Source organism: Mesoplodon bidens (assembly GCF_964165515.1).
Source record: "Mesoplodon bidens genome assembly, chromosome: 2".
NCBI classification, from domain to species: domain Eukaryota; kingdom Metazoa; phylum Chordata; class Mammalia; order Artiodactyla; family Ziphiidae; genus Mesoplodon; species Mesoplodon bidens.
In genome coordinates this window covers 64,166,129-64,181,639 of record NC_138177.1, presented here as the reverse complement: position 1 = coordinate 64,181,639, position 15,511 = coordinate 64,166,129, and the positions used below count along the sequence as shown (strand labels likewise).

The window sequence follows — 15,511 nt, the reverse complement described above, 5'->3', positions numbered from 1 at the left end:
GTGAAATTAGCAACAAACTCCAAAGAAAGAACCTCAAAGTAATGGCTATGTTCCTGATGCCTCAAATCTCCTGACAGACTAGATTTACAAACTTGCCATGGTTAGAATGCCTAGGGGTGGTTTTACACTTAATGGCAATCACAGACTGTGAGGAAAAAGTAATCCTACCCATGAGATAAACCTTTTTCAGATATATGCCAGCTGTTCACAATCCAGTCTACACATCAAAGACTTCTGGAGAGCTTTTGGAAAAAATAAAGATGCTCAGCTTCCATTCCCAGAGATGGTTACAGTGGGCCTGGGGAGGACCAGGAATTCATATACTTTTCCAGGTGATTCTGATACACACACAGGTTTAGGAACCTGTTCCATAAGGACTGAATTATGACCAGTGTCTCTAGAGACGGGGGTTTGCTTTCACAGTTCCCAGATCCTCACCTGACTTCTTATATCCACCAAAGGGCAACTCCACTGGGCTGACATTATAGTTGTTAATGAAGCACATTCCAGCCTGAAGCTCAGCCACCACTCTGTGGGCACGCTGGATGTCCCTATGAAGAAAAAAATGCATTGGTTATTCACAGTTTCTTTTTTTTCTTTTTTATCTTATTTATTTATTTTTTTTTTTTTTTGCGGTACACGGGCCTCTCACTGTTGTGGCCTCTCCCATTGCGGAGCACAGGCTCCAGACGCGCAGGCCCAGTGGCCATGGCTCACGGGACTAGCCGCTCCGTGGCATGTGGGATCTCCCCAGACTGGGGCATGAACCCATGTCCTCTGCATTGGCAGGCAGACTCTCAACCACTGCGCCACCAGGGAAGCCCCTATTCACAGTTTCTTTTGCTACAACCTTACCAGGAGAAGTTAGACTGTCACTTCTAAGGGTCTCAAAACATTGCCAAATTCTTGTTTCTTCAAAATGTGTTTTAAAATCTTATACCATCCATGCAAAATAGATAAGGATTTGAATTTTATAGTCTCATCCAAACGCATGTATAAACTAAGCAGCCGCAAGAAGGGTGCCAAAACAATTCAATGGGGGAAAATAGTCTTTTCAACAAATAGTGCTAGAACAACTGGATATACATATGCAAAAGAATGAAGGAAGATCCCTTTCTTATACTACACACAAAAATTAACTCAAATGGGTCACTGACCTAAAATGTCAGAGTGAAAACCACAGAACTCTTTGAAGCTAACAGGAATAAATCTTCATGACCTTCGGTTAGATACAATCTTCTTAGACATGACACCCAAAGTAACAGATAAAGAAAAAATAGAATAATTACACTGACAAAATTTTAAAATTTTGTGCTGCAAATGAGACTATCAGGAAAGTAAAAAGACAACTCACAGAAATGCAAATCAAAACTGATACAAGACACCACTGCACAACCTCTAGGATGGCTAAAATCAAGAGAACCGACAATAACAATTGCTGGCTAGGATGTGGAGAAACTGGAACCCTTATACATTGCTGATGGGAATGTAAAATGGTACTGCCACTTTGGAAAACAGTTTAGCAGTTCCTCAAATAGTTAAACACAGAGTCACCATAGGATCCAGCAATTCCACTCCTGGGTATATAACAGAAATGAAATATACAAATATCCACACAAAGACTCATACATGAATGTTCATAGGAGCATTATTCATAATAGCCAAAAAGTAGAAACAGCCCAAATGTCTATCAATGGGTCAATGAATAAACAAAATGTGATATATCCATACAACAGAATATTACTCAGTAGCAGAAAGGATTAAAGTAGTGATACATACTATAACAGTAAATGAACTTTGAGAAGAAGCCAGTAGATGAACTAAGTGAAAGAAGCCAGTCGTGAAGGGTCACATACTGTATGATTTCATCTACGTAAAATATTCAAAATATGTAAATCTATAAAGACAAAGTAGATCAGTGGTTGCCAGGGACTGGGGGGAAGGGAAAATGCAGAGTAGCTGTTATTGTTCTTAGAATGAAGAAAATGTTCTAAAATTAGATTATAATGACAGTTGTACAATCTGTAAATATACTAAAAACTATTGAATTGTACAATTTAAATAGGTGAATTGTTTGGTACATGAATTATCCCAACAAAGCTGTTTTTTTTAAAAAAAAAAAAAAAAAAAGAGTTACCCTCCTTGTAACTGGCCTTTGTCTGTATCTTGGTGGCAAAGCAAAGCAAGAGGAGAGACTTATCCCACTCAATCCTCAAATCAAAAAAAGCAGCTCCCAGGGCTTCCCTGGTGGCACAGTGGTTGAGAGTCCGCCTGCCGATGCAGGGGACACGGGTTCGTGCCCCGGTCTGGGAGGATCCCACATGCCGCAGAGCGGCTGGGCCCGTGAGCCATGGCCGCTGGGCCTGCGCGTCCGGAGCCTGTGCTCCGCAGGGGCAGAGACCACAACAGTGAGAGGCCCGCGTACCACAAAAAAAAAAAAAAAAAAAGCAGCTCCTGGGACTTCCCTGGTTGTGCAGTGGTTAAGACTCCACACTCCCAGTGCAGGGGCCCTGGGTTCGATCCCTGGTCAGGAAACTAGATCCCACACGCATGCTGCAACTAAGAGTTCACATGCCACAACTAAAGAGCCCTCCTGCCACAACTAAGGAGCCCACGTGCACAACTAAGACCTGGCACAACCAAATAAATAAATAAATAAATAAGTATTTTAAAATACACATATATATACAAAAAAAAAAAAAGCAGCTCCTGGGAATTCCCTGGCGGTCCAGTGGTTAAGACTCTGTGCTTTCATTGCCAAGGGCCTGGGTTCAATCCCTGGTCGGGGAACTAAGATCCTGTAAGCTGTGAGGCACAGCCCCAAAAAACAAAGCAAAACAAAACAAAACAAACAAAAAAGCAGCTCCTCAGAGAGGACTTTTAGGGTAGTGAAACTACTCTGTATGATATTACAACAGTGAGTACAAGTTATTATACATTTGTCCAAACCCCTAGAATGCACACCAAGAGTGAACCCTAATGTGGACTATAGTCTTTGGGTGATAAAGATGTGTTCATGTAGCTTCATCAGTTCTAACAACTGTTCCACTCTGGTGGGGGATGTGGATCATGGGGGAGACTATGCATGTGTGGGGCAGGGGTAGCTGGGAAATCTCTGTACTTCCACTCAGTTTTGCAGTGAACCTAAAAGTGCTCTTAAAAATAAAGTCTATTTAAAAAAAAAAAAAGTAGCTCCTCACTTTTTCCTTCAGAACTCAAAAAGAAGCTATTACATCAGGTCCTCAAGGGAGACTTGGATCTTCCATCCCATGTGCCTGACCACAAAACTACAGAAAATAATAACCTTGTATGTCACTAAAGAAACAGCATAATCCCAAGTGTAAACAGTCTTAGAAAACTGCCTACTACTGCCAAAGACTAATCAGAATTTGTACATAAACAAGCAATCTGCAAGAATTTTCTAAGAAATTTTTCTCCAAAATCACTTTTTGTTTTTCTTATAGTGGTTAAAGTTTATGTACAAAGATATTAATCCCAACATTACTTACAACAGTTAAAATTGGAAATAGCACCCTAAATACACAACAATAGAAAAAAGGCCCACATGTGTTACATGCATTACAATTTAAGGACTACTATAAAGCTAAAAATCATGGCTTTGAAGGATACTGCCCAGTATTTATATGCTTACAGATTTCTAAATTCCTTGACATACATGTTTTTAATAGGCACCTAACATGATGCTTTACATAGAGCAGAAACTTAAATATTTATTCAGTGTATGAATGAAAAAAGGATAGAATTTTCATCAATAAAGCTAATAGCTTAATTTAAACTCAACACTAGGATTCTCTGGCTATTCAGGGCTAACTGTGAAATGCTACTTTGCCGTCTTTTGACTTTAGCTGAAGCAAATAGAAAGTGCTGATGAAAATGCAGTGAGGACAAACTCCAGTGAGGGAATAAGATCAATTAAATATCTAAGAAGACACTGCAGCCCCATTTCTTCAAAGCCATTTGGGGTGTCCTTCCCCACCTACCTGGTGAAGACACCAGCTGCTAGTCCGAAAGTGGTATCATTGGCTCTTTCCAGAACCTCAGCTTCAGTGTCAAATGATAAAATGGACATAACCGGTCCAAAAATCTCTTCTTTCACACAGGTCATGTCATCTCTACAATTAGCTGCAAACATTATTAAAAAACCAAACATCAGCAAAGGAATGATTATTTCTGGCACGTTAAAATTTCCTGTTCATAGTAAACAGTGAATACACGGCTTTAGAGAAATTTCAATGTGACATTTTCAGTGTGAATATAAATCCGAGCATCCTTTCTGCATGACGATTTAACACTACATATTAAGGAGCCATGGCCTCTGTGTTCATTCTAAATCTACTTTTTTGAATTCATCATAAGGAAATAGCTAATGAGGTGTACAAGGATGTACATACAAGGACTTCCATCACAACATTCCCGTGACAGTCAAAACTAGAAGCAACAAACTAGACATCCAAAATAGATGGGATGATCACGTGAATGGTACACAACCCAATGATGAACTTCTATGAAGCCTCAAAAAGTAATGTTTTGGAGACTTCCCTGGTGGTCCAGTGTTAAGAATCCGCATTCCAATGCAGAGGACGCAGGTTCGATCCCTGGTTGGGAAACTAAGACCCCACATGCCGCAGGGCAGCTAAGCCCACGCGCCACAACTAGAGAGCCCACGCGCCTCAACTACTGAGCCTGTGTGCCCTGGAGCCCACATGCCACAACTACAGAAGCCCGCGTGCCACAACTAAAGAAGCCCGTGCACCACAACAGAGACTCAGCGTGGCCAAAATAAAAAAAAAACAAAAAACAAAAAAACGGTGTGTGTGTGTGTGTAGGATGCACTCCAAATGAATTAAAATGATTACTAAAAAAAAATGTAATGTTTTTGAAGAAAATTTAATAAGTAAATGCTCATGATTAACACTCACTGAAAAAGGTACAAACTGTATATATCCTCCCAATTTCTGTTAAAATGTTACACATGACTAACATTTTTTATATTTTTTCATTTTCTTAATGACCCTGATATGATTAGAATGAGAAACAATATTTTAAAAAAATACAATGTAAAAATAATAACTTAGAAATAACTGAAAGTGTTCATTTTATATGAAAATGTACTTAAGTTTTTAAGTTGCTAATTCCCTAAAAAGATTAAATTCACACTTGACATTTTAAAACATGCATATATGTCTAAAGAAGCTCATATATTTAGGTGTGAAATACTGAACCCCACTGATCCTCAAGACAGTGGTGCTTTTATCCACACTTTGGCTGAAGAACAGCTCACCTCAATGCTGGCAACCACGCATGGAGTGAGATATGTTGTTTGTAAGGTTGTGTGATACATGTAAACAATGTGGAGGCAGAAAAACAGCTTGAGAACCCTACTTTAAACACCAGCTTTACACTAGCCAAAGCTAAAAACCAACTTCTCACATATCTACAAAGAGGAGGACTCTAAAATCTCATAAGAGATGAAACAGAGCTTGTGCATACAAAGTAAGAACAGCACTCTGGTGTCGTCTGTATGTTACACTGTACTCTGAGGACACCTAAACTATCTTCAAAGGTATATTAAATAATTTTAGGTTGTGTTTAAGGATAGTTTATTATAATCTAAATCTTTGAAAATTACTAATCCACATACAATTTTTAGGGAAACTGTTAGCCAGAATATTAAATTACTCAAGACAATTCATTACCCAACAGTCCCAGAATACAGTTTGTCTTACACAGGTTGATAACACAGTATGGCTCTGTGTGCAATGCATTCTATATTGGAGAGTCAAAAGAGATGAGGGGATAAAGCGGCAGTTGATGTTACGAGGAAAGAAAAGGTTCCTGCCCCACACATAACACTCATTATACTTTAGCCCCAAATCTCAAGTAAATGAATCTAAAGATTGAGGTTCTGGAGTCATTCTCAAACTTTAACATGTAAAAATGAACTGAGGACTTATTAACATGCAGATCTCAAGGTCCTGGGCCCTGAAAGTGACATTTGGGGGTCTAGGGCAGGGACCAGAAATCTGCATTTTTAACAAGTTTTCCAAGTGATACTGACACTGTAGATGACAAATAAGGCTTTCAGAATCACTAGAATAAAGTTAAGGTAGTTAGCTCCCTGTCCTTTGCATAGGTTCACAGTTTGTTTAAAAATATTTTTTTTCCTAATTGTAAAATACATGTTCTCTGTAGAAAATCTGTAATATTCAGAAATGCACAAAGTATAATAAAAAATCACCTTTAATCCCAGCATCTAGAGAAATCCACTATCAATATTATGATGCAGACTTCCCTGGTGGCACAGTGGTTAAGAATCTGCCTGCCAATGCAGGGGACACTGGTTCCAGCCCTGGTCTGGGAAGATCCCACAGGCCATGGAGCAACTAAGCCCATGCACCACAATTACTGAGCCTGTGCTCTAGAGCCCGTGAGCCACAACTACTGAGCCCCCGTACCACAACTATTGAAGCCCATGCACCTAGAGCCCATGCTCCACAACAAGAGAAGCCACTGCAATGAGAAGCCCACGCACCACAACGAAGAGTATCCCCCCACTCACCACAACTAGAGAAAGCCCATGTGCAGCAACGAAGACCCAACACAGCCAAAAATAAATAAATAAAATAAATTTATTAAAAAAAAAAAACAAAAAACCTGATTCCTTTGAAAAATATGATGCATGTTCTCTGTTCCTTCTTTTTCCCATGCACATATTTGATTTTTAATAGATTTGGGATAATACCATATACACTACTGTTTAACCTGTATTTTCTATGTAAAAACATATAGTAAGTTTTCCCTCTTCCTTAATAGCTACAAGCTAATCCATAGCATGGATGCTAAATTCACAGCCCTTAAACCTCAGCAGATCCTTAGCTTTTTAGCAAGACCTAAAAGGTTAAACTGCACCAAATATCAAGTGTTGAAAAGTGTGACACCACTATCAACCTTGGGGACAAAAATCAGCTGAATCTATCTTCAGGATAAGGTGTAAGGAATTATACAACATAATTCCATCTATATATGTTTTTTAAAGCCAAGGAAACTAGCAATATTTTTATAGGAGATACTAACATACAATATAAAATGACACAGAAAAGTAAATGACGACAACAACAACATCTAGAACAGTGTCACCCCCCAGTAGAAGAGAAGGAGCTGGGTGTGAGGACAGTAGGATGACCACATACTTGACTGTCCAAACCAGGAGATGTTTCAGATTGAAAAGAAGTGCTAAAATTGTTATATCATATAATTTTTGAAAATATTAATATACTGTCCAACAAATTGGTTTTATTATATTGATGACCTAAAGTTCAAAGAAAAGCACATTCTTTACCAACTTTCTTGAGAAAAGAAATTCATTACTGAATTTTTAACAAACATGCCCTTTCATTTTTTTTTGGAGTGCCTTGATTCTAGAACAACAGCTGTACACCCAGTTAAGTCCCAGGTAACTGATATTATTGTCCAAGAAGAGAAGGGGCACATATGAGGCTTCCAAGGTAAGGGAGGACTTCTACTCCTTAAATCTGAGTAGCAGGGACACACAGTTTGCCAACCCTTGCCTTATACCATATACACAGTTTATAAATATTCTTGTCTATCTGACATTTAATTCAAACTGTTTAAAAGCAAACAAGAAGAGGACATACTTAACACACAAGGTCTCATGTAATACCCATCCTTTAATTTGGGATCTTCAGGTACGTAGAGGTCTCCACCACATAATACTTTAGCACCCTGCCAAAAAAGAAAAAAGAACGCATATTTTATGTTAAACATAAAACCCCAGTATGCATTCCCGAAATGCCACTTGTGTCCTGAACAAATGCACACTTAGTCACTCCACTGCGAGTACAATGCAGAATACAGCTCCCAAATGGATATGCCCATAGGAAAGAAGCATAGAGCAAGTAACCTAGGAGTAACTACCCCTCCCCCTCCTCTCATCTCACCTCCACCTTTGCCACTTTAACAAACCCAAGGACTCGCTCCAGATGTGGTCGGTTGATCAGGGGACCCATCCTTGTATCTTCCAGAAGGGGATCTCCAATTTTTATCCTTTGGGTCTGTTTCACCACTTCCTCTGAAAATTGATCAAGAATTTCCTTTTGCACAAATACCCTTGTACCATTACAACAAACCTAAAGGACAGACACATAAAAATTTATATGTAGATGAGGGGGAAAAAAGGAAATGGAAAAAAAGTCCAACAGCTTTAAATTTAAAAGAGACAGTATACTTTCTTTAAAGGTTAGTTCCATTTCTAAAAATAATCACCATACTGAATAGGATCACACATGTAATTGTGGACATAGTACCCCACACACAAACTCTCTGCCCTTTGAGATAAAAGTTATGCCTTTGTTTTTGTATAAATTTCCTTAAAGTAATTAATAGATCCATATGACCCATAGGACTTTTCCTATTTCCTCATCTCAGATGCTCAATTTGGCTGTATATTTTGAGAGCAGGAGGTAAGAGTGGAAGGGACTGAAGAGTAAAAATAGATCAAGAACTGAGGCCTTGAGTCTAATAAAAACCTAGGGCAGTTCAGAGTCAATGTTTGTCTCTAAAACCACAAGTAATGGGACTTCCCTGGTGGTGCAGTGGTTAAGAATCCCCCTGCCAACGCAGGGGACATGGGTTCAATTCCTGGTCTGGGAAGATCCCACATGCCACAGCAACTAAGCCCATGTGTCACAACTAGTGAGCCTGCACTCCAGAGCCTGCAAGGCACAACTACTGAGCCTGCGTGCCACAACTACTGAAGCCCGTGTGCCTAGAGCCCGTGCTCCGCAACAAGAGAAGCCACCACAATGAGAAGCCCACACAGTGCTATGAAGAGTAGCCCAGTAGCCCCTGCTCGCCGCAACTAGAGAAAGCCCGCACGCAGTGCCGAAGACCCAACTCAACCAAAATTTTAAAAAAACACACACACACAAGTAATGACTATTTAGACCTCCCACAGACATGAACATAAATACTACTCAAAGGCTATCAGAACAGTAGGATAGAAAAGAAAGTCCAAAAATAGATCCAAGTACTCAGGGAAATTTAGTTTATGACAAAGGTAGAATCTAAAACCACTAGAGTAAAGATGAATTAGTAATAAATGGTTCCACTGGTTAGCCATGTGGAAAATAAGATACAATCTCATACTGTACACAGGAGTAAACCCCAAATGTATAAGGAATCTAAATATAGAATAAAAAACCAATTACCAAGAGAAAATATAGGTGAATTCTTCTATAACTTAGGTACAGGAAAAGGTTTTCTAACTAGTACTCAAAATCTAGATGCAATGAAAGAAAAAAATGATAAATTTGACTACATAAAATTAATAATCTTTTGCATGGCAAAAACATCCTAAACAAAGCCAAGACAACAAACTGGAAGAAAACATTTACAACATACATCACAGATAAAGGGTACTATCACCAATATTTAAATAACTTATAAAAACTGAGGGAAAATCAAAACTGATAGTATAACACACCAAAAAAAGTGAAGTTGGAAATTCCCTGGCAGCCCAGTGGTTAGGACTTGGCGTTTTCACTGCCAAGGGCCCGGGTTTGATCCCTTGGGGGGATCAAACCTTTGGGGAACTGAGATCCTGCAAGCGTTGCAGCACGGCCAAAAAGAAAAAAAGTGAACTTCACTATGTGTGAATAAGAAAAAAATCTCTACAAAAAGAATTGAAGGAAATGACTAGATGTTCAATATAAAATTGGATAAAAGTTATGCACAATTCACACACACATATAAATGGTCCTTAAGCCTAGAAAAGGTGTTCAATCTCGTTCATAATTAGAGAATTGAAATTAAAACTACAATGAAGTATCACCCCTTACCTCATGAGGAAATAGGCACACACATATTGTTGGTAGGAATGCAAGTTGGTCTAAGCCATTTGGAGGGGAATATGGCACTATCTTATAAAATTATATATGCACTCAACATCACTAATCATAAGGGAAATATAAATAAAAACCTACAGTGAGATACTACTTCACGTCTACTCTGATGGCTGTGACCAAAAAACCCAGAAAATAACAAGTACTGGCAAGGATGTGGAGAAATTAGAGCCTTTGTGCATTGTTGGTGAGAATGTAAAATGGCGCAGCTGCTGTAGAAAACAGTATGGCAATTCCTTGAAAAATTAAACACAGAATTACTATATGATCTAGAAATTCCACTTCTGGGTATATACCCAAAAGAAGTGAAAGCGGGGACTTGAATAGATAATTGTACATCAATGTTCATAGCAGTACTAGTCACAATAGCCAAAGGTAGCAGTAACCTAAATGTCCACCGGTAGATGAATGGATAAAGAAAATGTGGCATACATATACAACGGGATACTACGCAATCTTGAAAAGGAAGAAAAATCTGACACATGCTACAACATAGATAAACCTTAAAGACCTTAAGTGAAATAAGCCAGACACAAAAGGACTAATACTGTTTGATTCCACTTATATGAGATACCTAGAATAGTCAAATCCATATAGATAGAAAGTAGAATAGTGGTTACCAGGGACTGGGAAGAAAAGGATATATGAAGTTATTGTTTAATGTGTAGAGTTTCAGTCCTGTAAGATGAGAAGAGTTCTAGAGGTGGATGGTGGTGATGGCTGCATAACAATGTGAATGTACTTAAGGCCACTGGACTGTACACTCAAAAATGATTAACATGGTCAATTTTATATTATATATATTTTACCACAAAAAAATAGGCACAAAAAATTACATATACATTTACCACTTCTAGGAATTTACTCTGAAAATACATCTCCAACAATGTGAACACACACGTGCACGAGGTTATTCACTGCAGAACTGTTTGTAATCACAAAATACTGGAAACTAAATGCCCATCCAAAAGAGAGTAGTTGAATAAACTAACAGCTATACAAGGAATTATACTACACAGCTATAAAGAAGAAAGAAGATTTCTATGAAATGAAGTGATTTCCAGGTGAAAAAAGCAAAAAGCAAAACAGTAATTCTAATATGCTATCCTTTTCGTTGAGGAAAGAAGAGAAAATAAGAAATATACAGTACCTGGTCATTTGTGTAAAAAGAAATAGGAAGGAAAAATGAGAAACAGGTTTGGCTGGATAGGGATGGATTGGAAGAAGGAGGGAACGGGAGTGGGTACAAGGGATAGGAGGAGTGCCATTTCTGTTTTTGCTTTTTTGGTAAAATTCTGACATTTAGAACCATGTTAGTATTTCGCCTAAAGCAAGAATGGGTGAAAATAAACCCCAAATGAAATACAAACAGAAATGAATAAACTCATTATTTAAAATGAATATCATAACCATACTGAAGGGGGTGGTAAAGGAAGAACTGACTCATTAACTTCTGAACAAAGAATTTTAACTGTACCCCAGGCTAAAGACAAAAAGAGCTATAAAAAAAAATGTTGCACTCTAGTTAGAAGGTTTATTTTTCACAGTAGTGTACTTTCACAAATCTGAAACTATTACAAACATATTCTAGGACGGAGTAATTACATATATCGTGAGTAATGGAAGCTAAATGTCTCACTGTCAGAGAAGGAAATTATAAATATGAAAGGGAGGAGGCTAAAATAAACCTTGCAGTATTGGAATGATTGGAAATATCTGTATAAACTTGTAGTTATTAATATAGATGGATTCATAAATAGATGTGTGTGTGCATACATACACATATGCCAATTATATATTTCCTGGCTCTGGCCTCTGAGAAGACATAGGAGCAATGACACTCCAGTAGAAACGAGTACACCTGGCACCCAGATCTTGGTTTCTAAATACCATTTACCACTAAATGGAACCAAGCCTCTTTAGAGAAACGGCTCATTACAGAGCTCCACCAGAGAAAGCACAAGATGTGTCTAGAACACCTTGCTGTGCCAGGAAGGAAAGAAGTGCTCAAAGAATAATGAGAACATATCAAAAAGTCACAGAAAGAGGCTCCCACTATCTGAATCTGCAATTATTTGAGCATCAAAATAAATACTACTAGTAATGGGTTATAACTTGCAGAATGAGATAAGAATCCATGGATCCATGCTGATATAATGAATGAAAAACAAACTAGGGAAAAGGGAAAAAAGTTCTTTCTTGTAATAGACAGTGAACTATATAAATGTAGAAGGAGTAACAGAATTGGAAATACACCACTTGGTGACCACCAGAAAAAAATGTTTCCAGCAAACATCAACAAAGGGTGCTAACACTAGTAAGTCAAAGTTTGATAAGGAACAAGATAGTCTCACTTTATCTCCTACAATATACTTATTAACCACAAAGGAAAAAACAATAACTTTACAGTAAAGACCCACCTTAAGCAAGTGATCAAAGTCAGCAACACCACTGTGAAATATAAAACATCCTTTTTGTGGTGTTTTGCCAAAAATGCATAACCTGAGTCCAATTAAAAAACAAACAAACAGGGGCTTCCCTGGTGGCGCAGTGGTTGAGAGTCCGCCTGCTGATGCAGGGGACACGGGTTCGTGCCCCGGTCTGGGAGGATCCCACATGCCGCGGAGCGGCTGGGCCCGTGAGCCATGGCCGCTGAGCCTGCGCGTCCGGAGCCTGTGCTCTGCAATGGGAGAGGCCACAACAGTGAGAGGCCCGCGTACCGCAAAAAAAAAAAAAAAAAAAAAAAAAAAAAAAAAAAAAAAAAAAAACAAACAAACAAAACCTAGACAGACCCAAAATGAGGGACATTCCACAAAATAAATGGCCTGTATTCTTCAAAAATGTCAAAGTCCTGAAAGGTAAGAATGACTTTAAAACTGTTCCAGATTAAGTGAAATTAAAAAGACACAACAAGGGCTTCCCTGGTAGTGCAGTGGTTGAGAGTCTGCCTGCCGATGCAGGGGACACGGGTTTGTGCCCCGGTCTGGGAAGATCCCACGTGCCGTGGAGCGGCTGGGCCCGTGAGCCATGGCCACTGAGCCTGCGCGTCCGGAGCCTGTGCTCCGCAACGGGAGAGGCCACAGCAGTGAGAGGCCTGCGTACCACAAAAAAAAAAAAAAAAAAAAAAAGACACAACAAGTAAATGCAATGCATCTTCCTGGATTAGATCTTGGACCAGCAAAAAAAAAAATTGTTTCTAAAAGGACATTAGTCAAACAAATGGAGAAATCTGAATAAGGGCTATAGATTGAGTAATAGTACTACATTAATATCAAGTTGTATATTTTACTAAGTATTTTGTGCTTATTTAAGAGAATGCACTTGTTTTTAGGAAATACACATAGGAGTGTAGAGGTTAGGGATCTTCTGTCTGCAACTTTCAAACAGATCAGAAAAAAAACAGTAGTAATATGCATATGTAGGTATAGACATACCAACAGAATGGTAAATGTGATCAAATGTTAACACTGAGGGACCTGGTTCAAAGATAGATTGGAATTCTTTGTACTATTTGTGTAACTTTTCTGTAAGTCTGAAATTATTTCAAAATAACAAGCTTTAAAACACGCTGTGAGGGCTTCCCTGGTGGCGCAGTGGTTGAGAGTACGCCTGCTGATGCAGGGGACACGGGTTCGTGCCCTGGTCCGGGAAGATCCCACATGCCACAGAGCGGCTGGGCCCGTGAGCTATGGCCGCTGAGCCTGCGTGTCTGGAGCCTGTGCTCCGCAACGGGAGAGGCCACAACAGTGAGAGGCCCGCGTACCACAAAAAAAAAAAAAAGTGGGAGGCCTGCGTACCGCAAAAAAAAAAAAAAAAAAAAAACACGCTGTGAGATGAAGGGGTGGAGATTCCCATTAAACCTCTTCCAGGGTCAGGTACACACCTCGCCTTGTGTGAGGAAGTTGGCCATCAGTGCCCCCTTCACAGCATTCTTCATATCACAATCTGAGAAGATGATCAGTGGAGACTTGCCTCCAAGTTCCAAGGTAACAGGTTTAATTCCTTTAGCTGACATCTCCATGATCTTACAGAACAAGAACAAAAGCATTCAGAAGTCTAACACCAATGAGATTACGTGCTACGTTAACAAGATCCTGACCTGCCAAAGTCATCTTGAACTATGCATGACCTGCAGCCTTGTTCTCAGTATACTTTGTCCTCTGTCTACTTGAAATATTCCTTTCCAGAACACTGAAGAGAATCCACAGAATTGCACTTGATAGTCTGAATAGGGAGTTCATTTAAAAAATACTGTCCGTTCCCCTGACCGTCATGGGCAGAAACTCTTTTGTATTACTGTTACTATGTTCAAGGCGGACAGAGTTCCGAGCACAAACTGAGGTCAAAACAATGAATCTGAAATAAACTGAGAAAATACCCTTTCTTCCGAGGTGGCTGCTATAGATGAGCTAAGTCACCAAACAATACAAGTGGCAGCTCAGGGCCTGCCCTCTCAGACACAGGCAGGAGAAGATAACTCCCATCCCCAATGAGCCTAACACCAGTGGGCTGTTCTAATTATCCTTCATACTTTTAAAGCACACTTCAGACCTCTGCCCAATAATACCTACAGCCTCCCTGCCAATACAAGCTGGGTAAAATCAGAGGATAAGCCTCCAACATATATTCTGGGGAGGCTTGACACAGCCGGATCTACATGCCATTTATGTTCTCCTATACTGGTCTTGTCTTCACCTTTGAGCCAGTGGGCACACTTCCAGTGAAGGAGACTTTGGCCACATCGCGATGCTGACACAGAAACTGGCCTGTGGCGGCCCCTCCTTGCACCACGTTGAAGAGCCCAGGAGGCACGCCGGCCTCAGTATAGACTTCAGCCAGCAGCAGTGTGGACACAGGTGTGAAGGGAGAAGGTTTAAAGACCATGGCATTACCTGTATTACCGAGACACAAACACAGGAAGACTTTTAAGACAGGATCCTTTGAAGACAGGACAAGAAGACACATCAAGAACAACTCCAATTGTTTCCTTTTTAAAAAATTTAATTAATTAATTAATTTATTTATTTATTTTTGGCTGTGTTGGGTCTTCATTGCTGCATGCGGGCTTTCTCTAGTTGCGGTGAGCGGGGGCTACTCTTTGTTGTGGTGTGCAGGCTTCTCATTGCGGTGGCTTCTCTTGTTGCGGAGCACGGGCTCTAGGCGCACAGGTTCAGTAGCTGTGGCACACGGTCTTAGTTGCTCTGTGGCCTATGGGATCTTCCCGGGCCAGAGCTCAAACCCGTGTTCCCCCTGCATTGGCAGCTGGATTCTTAACCACTGCACCACCAGGGAAGCCCCTCCAATTGTTTCCTGTTCCCCATCAAATGCTAGGTCAAAAATGTTATTAATAAGTAAATATATCTTGCTCTTCCCACTTTGGTTTCTCTCATTAAACAGACCCCAAGCCACACACCTGCAGTGTCTCAGCCAATAATACCTTACACTTGCATATCTAGGCCTTTTTGCATATATTAATCTCATTTAACATTTGCAACAGTAGTAAGAAGTAGGTATGATCAGACCCATTTTATAAGAGTTGAAACTGAAGACCAAAAAGGTTAATTAATTTG

The 15,511-nt window shown here is 39.6% G+C and overlaps 1 protein-coding gene across 2 annotated transcripts in view; it reads right to left on the bottom strand.

The window, feature by feature from the left end:
• Positions 1-15,511, bottom strand: part of ALDH9A1 (aldehyde dehydrogenase 9 family member A1) — a 30,009-nt gene that overhangs the window by 1,858 nt on the left and 12,640 nt on the right. Inside the window, exons 5-10 of one of the 2 annotated variants that reach the window (XM_081256472.1) lie at positions 14,637-14,833; positions 13,825-13,965; positions 7,980-8,168; positions 7,677-7,764; positions 4,002-4,143; positions 439-551 (exon numbers count right to left, since the gene is read on the bottom strand). In XM_081256472.1, coding sequence (XP_081112598.1) covers positions 439-551; positions 4,002-4,143; positions 7,677-7,764; positions 7,980-8,168; positions 13,825-13,965; positions 14,637-14,833 — 870 coding nt within the window. The remainder of the gene's footprint in view (positions 1-438; positions 552-4,001; positions 4,144-7,676; positions 7,765-7,979; positions 8,169-13,824; positions 13,966-14,636; positions 14,834-15,511) is intronic. The other variant, XM_081256473.1, reaches the window with a different exon arrangement.